Raw genomic sequence first — 5,000 nt, 5'->3', positions numbered from 1 at the left:
CTTTTTTTTTTACATGGTGTATTGTTTAATAAAACCCATATTATTACTTGTTTTGATACTTTATGTGAACCAATTATTATTGCTTGTTATTATATATTTGTATTTTTTAAGTCATTTTAAAGGCTGTTGTTTACTTGGATCTATTTTTTTCACCACAATTCTTTTATCCGATTAATCGATGGAATTATCGATTACTTGAATAATCGATAGCTACAGCGTTACTGACAGACTGGGAAGAGAGGAGCCGCAACAATGGAGAATATGAGGAAAATAATCAACATTCAAGCAGGAAAACCTGTTCTAGTAGAGCCCAACTTGTGAAACTTGTGCCAAACTAGGAGCTAACAGTAATTCTGCAAATCAGCCAGGGCGAATGTCTCACAGATAAATGTGCATAATTACGCAATTACCCAGAGCAGAGTCGCTGACAGAACGCAAACGTCCTGAAGAGAGCTGACGTGAACTACAGGTTACATTCACACAATGATGTTTTAGGCCTGAGTATTGAACGTTTATGACTGGAAATGAGAGTGACTGATGTGTCTGGAAAGTTTTTAAGTTCTCATATGAGTGTTTCCATGGCAACGTTGAGATCTATAATGTGAACGCAAAACACCGTTCGGTCTATTTACACAGTAAAATCCAGCGTGAAACATCACTGAGACTCACATCATCTGTTCATCTGCCAAAACTAACTAAAAAAATATAACAAGTTCAGATAGACGGAGAGATTTCTGTGGAGGTTCGCTAGTGTTGAAACCAGAGTTATTTTAGTATTATTGTAAATATTAATATTGTGAATTGGCTTTTTTCATTTTCATGCTGACTTTAAGCCGTCTGCTGGAGTTATAAATATGAATATTTTCCTTACACGAACGCATCGCTTCAGAAGGCCTTTATTAAGCCCCGCAGAGCCGTGTCGAACACTTTAATCATGAATAGATGCGCTTTAAAGACTTCCAAAAACCCATTCACTCCCATTATAAAGCTTGGAAGAGCCAGGGCATTTTTATAATATAACTCCAGTTGTATCCGTCGGAAAGAACAAAGTCATATACACCTAGAATGGCTTCAGCGTGAGTAAATCATGGGCTAATTTTCATTTTTGGGTGACCTATCCCTTTAAGAAAAGTGACACAAACCGAATAGATGCGACTGCATCATGAAGTCGCCGCTTCTTTCGCACGGATCCGAGATGTTGAAGGGAAGCTGTAACACACCTTTGATATGAGCGAGGAGTGAATCTTCTTGATGATGTCATCCATCTCCCTGAGTTTGGGTCCTATCAGGGAGCTGTGGGGTCCGCTGATGTGCCCGATGTGATCCAGACCCAGGTAATGTAGGATCAGAATATCCCAGTCGTCCCGCTTCAGCGTGCCGTCCAGGTGACGGGTCACGTTATTGTCCACCTGAGGGAACGAGACCGAGAGATTAAAATCTGAGAGAGGGTGAGAAGAAATGAGACTCGGTCAAAAACAAACATAAGCTTGAGGAATCATGACCTTTTCATGTGAAATTCCCTATACTAGAGCCTTATGAAATCCATTAGATTTTTTTTTCCAAATTCCATTTTTTCAGTTTTAATTTGTCTGGATTCAAATTTTTTTTTTCATTTTAATTTTTTGGAGTCCATTTTAATGGTTAAATTAATTGTACTAATCAAAAAGCATGTGACTGAAATCTTATACAATTTAAAAACAATATATTAACAGTTTAACAAAAATTACATTCTTAGGGCCCTATGAAATACGTTTTATTTAAAGTTTTATTTTCACCAAATTCTGTTTTCAGTTTTAAGTGTTCAGGATTCAAATTAAATAGTTTAGGTAAATTTTAATAATTAAAAAGCAAGTCTAATTAATTTAATTAATAAAAAAAATATATTATTTAAAAAAAAATGAATTTCTAAGAAATGTTTTGATTTTGTTTTTTCAAAAATTCTGTGTAGTGCATTTAATTTTTTTCTGGCAATCAAATGAGGGGATAAAACATTAATTTATCTTTTAATCATATGAAATTAAACTTTTGTCAAACAAAGTGCTGCACAACAGAGCGTTACTGTTAAAATCAAAACATTGAAGATAAATTGATTATTTATTAAAAAATATGGTTTAAATAACCATTTATTATTATTATTATGATTATTATTATTAGTGTTAGTATTACTGTTACATTGAGTCGCAGCTAAATTCTACTCTACAACAGTAGTATTTTTCTGTCATACTTTCCTCAAGTTAAACCAAACTTTTATTTTAACAGGTTGCGTGTCTGCAACATTCATTCATTCAATATTCAGAGACACTAGTCTATATTGTGATTTTATTTAATCATCAAAAATTTGACAAATTCGGTGATATTCAGTGATATTCACATTAAATTCTATTTGCCAGCAAAAACTCATTAACCCTCTGCTGGTCTTTGCGTGTCTGTCAAAAATGACCAAAATTATCTTTTTCATTTCAATAAAATTAACGTACTTTATTTTGGTTCGATAATGTTTTTTTATTTTTAGGAGATTTTATTGTACTAAATTATATTCACGCTGTACTTATAATCCATTTATTTACTTTAAGAACATAGACCTGAAAATTACATTTCCAACCTTATGGTCCTGCGCCTTCCACAGACGTATTTTATAAGTTTATATTAATAAAAATACATTTAGACCGCTTAAAGTGATTGCTCTCAGGATATAACGAGACTTTCAACAAGCATTACAAAAAAAAATATATATATATCTGCAGAGAATCACCTACGGCACCTTTACGTTTGATCTCTTTTCAAAGATGACACTTGCCAGATTATTGCTGAAGTGAAAAGTTTTTGAAAGTGAACTTAAAGTTACATAATTTTAAATTTATTGTTATGAATAAATAAATATACAATACAACTTTATTTGTATAGCACGTTTAAAAACAACCGGTGTTGACCAAAGTGCTTTACAAGGCCAAGACGACAAACAATAAAATAAAAAACATATAATAATAAAATAGAAAACATTTAAGAAAATAAAACACGTATATGTCAAACACATATAAGAAAATAAATAAATAAATAAATAAATAAATAAAACATTGTGTTCAAAATTTGAGCTTAATATCTCAAAAAATGAGCTTTCAGTGAGAGTGTGTTCGGCTGCAGTACCAAACGCTTCCACTAGAGGAAACTCGTCTCACATTCATTTCCAATTCGTTCATTTTTGACCGCAGGAGCACAAAGTGTGACTATTTTTATCCGGACTATTTAACCTGTTCGAATCATGTTCATGATTTTTGTGTGTTCACACAGTAAGTGCCAGAACCTTTATCAAGTTTCGTACCATTCCAATGAAGTAAAAAAATTAAAAAATTGCGAACGTGACTATGACACACACTTTGAGTTCAGCTCCTCTCACCTCGGTGTAGTCGGACACGAAAAACGAGGTGGTGCCGTCGTGCTCCATAAAGTGTTTGGGAAAGAGCCGGACCCACGTGTCGTCGCCGTAGAAGATGATGCGTTTGCCGGCGCTCTTGGCCTGCCAGACGAGGTTATCCTCCAGCAGAGCCGGAGAGTTCAGGTTCATCACCACGTCTATGAAGCCCGGGATACTGCCGGTGGTCAGAGCCTGATGAGACAACAAACACAATACCGTTTAAAGACGAGCTATGTAATTTTCTTTACACACTGAAGACAGATGAAGGTGTGATGTTGCTGTTTGAGCATGAAAAATCTCTGCAAAGTCACACAGTTCTTCTCTATATCAGTGTCAGTGTTTCTGAACTCCTGAAACGCCTCCATTGTAGTCTTGAGTTTCTCCAGGGAACGAACACGTCACAATATTCCTCATTATAATAATTCATACGCAGAATAAAGGGGCGGGGCCTGGTGGAGTTAGTTAGTAGTGTGTTAAACTGGTGGTTATGGGAAGGGGCGGGACATTTCCCAAACACACTCGAAGCACTCGACCAATCACAACACACTGATCCAGCCGACCAATCAGAGCACAGTGTGCTTTTCAGGAGGAGGGGCTTCATAGAGACAGGAAGTAAACAGAGCGTTACTGACAGACTGGGAAGAGAGGAGCCGCAACAATGGAGAATATGAGGAAGATAATCAACATTCAAGCAGGAAAACCTGTTCTAGTAGAGCCTGAAACAACATTAAGACTCTGTAAAAGGGCCAAAAACACAGCTTTACTGTCCAAACAGGCATTAAAGAAGGCCCCTAAATGATTTTAGAGTACTATGAAAAGACCAGTCAAAACTTATGAAATCACACCCATGAGCTCATTACTCCATCTTAAAGGTACAGTAGCAGAAACAATCGGTTTAATTAAAATTCTCAGTGACAAGATTGAAAATGGTCTACAGTTACCAGTCTATATCTAGGCAATCCCGATTCTAGGTCATTTCTAAGCCAGAGCTCGCAAGGTACAGGTCTCTTTCCCGTCTTGGTTCCGAACGTTTGGTGCAACTCACTAAAATACCACTTCAAGACTCAAACTCATTCTGTTTTCAAACTCATTCAGATATTACAGTTTAATAAAATAAAATAAATAAAGTTGTCCTCCGAAGAGGGGGGGGTGGAGGTGGGAAGAAAAAAAAAATATTGAAAATGGTCATGAAAAAACTGATTTGATTCTGAATGCAATTGCAGGGGGAGCTGTAGTGGACATCATCTTTCACGTCAACTACTGTTATGGTGGATTTTGTTGAGCAAGTCATTTAAACTGCCCCTTTATGCTATTTTAATGCTCCTAATGTTGTTTTAATTCACATACATCCAAGATCAAAAACACTTTAATATTCTCCTAATCTCCACCGGAGCTTCAGCTCTTTCCTCTCAGTGTCTGAAACGCTTCAAGGATTCAATGTCTCTAAGCCCCGCCTCTCTGAGAGCTGCTCTGCTCTGATTGGTCAGAAAGCAAACGCTCATTATCATATCTGAATCTCAGCTCTTGACACACAGTGATACGAACAGTAACGATGGCGTGTGTTTTACCGTATCAATCTCCGAAAACA

General features: G+C 36.2%; 1 protein-coding gene across 1 annotated transcript in view; it reads right to left on the bottom strand.

The window, feature by feature from the left end:
* The window catches only part of pigg (phosphatidylinositol glycan anchor biosynthesis class G (EMM blood group)), an 87,411-nt gene that overhangs the window by 65,483 nt on the left and 16,928 nt on the right, over positions 1–5,000 (bottom strand). The window contains exons 3-4 of the mRNA XM_077223751.1: positions 3,395–3,604; positions 1,221–1,409 (exon numbers count right to left, since the gene is read on the bottom strand). Coding sequence (XP_077079866.1) covers positions 1,221–1,409; positions 3,395–3,604 — 399 coding nt within the window. The remainder of the gene's footprint in view (positions 1–1,220; positions 1,410–3,394; positions 3,605–5,000) is intronic.

Source organism: Siphateles boraxobius, unplaced genomic scaffold, assembly GCF_051911475.1.
Source record: "Siphateles boraxobius isolate OS27281-9 unplaced genomic scaffold, OSU_SipBor_1 121, whole genome shotgun sequence".
NCBI classification, from domain to species: Eukaryota; Metazoa; Chordata; class Actinopteri; order Cypriniformes; family Leuciscidae; genus Siphateles; species Siphateles boraxobius.
The sequence above is the reverse complement of the archived record's forward strand: the minus strand, read 5'-3'. Positions and strand labels throughout refer to the sequence as shown.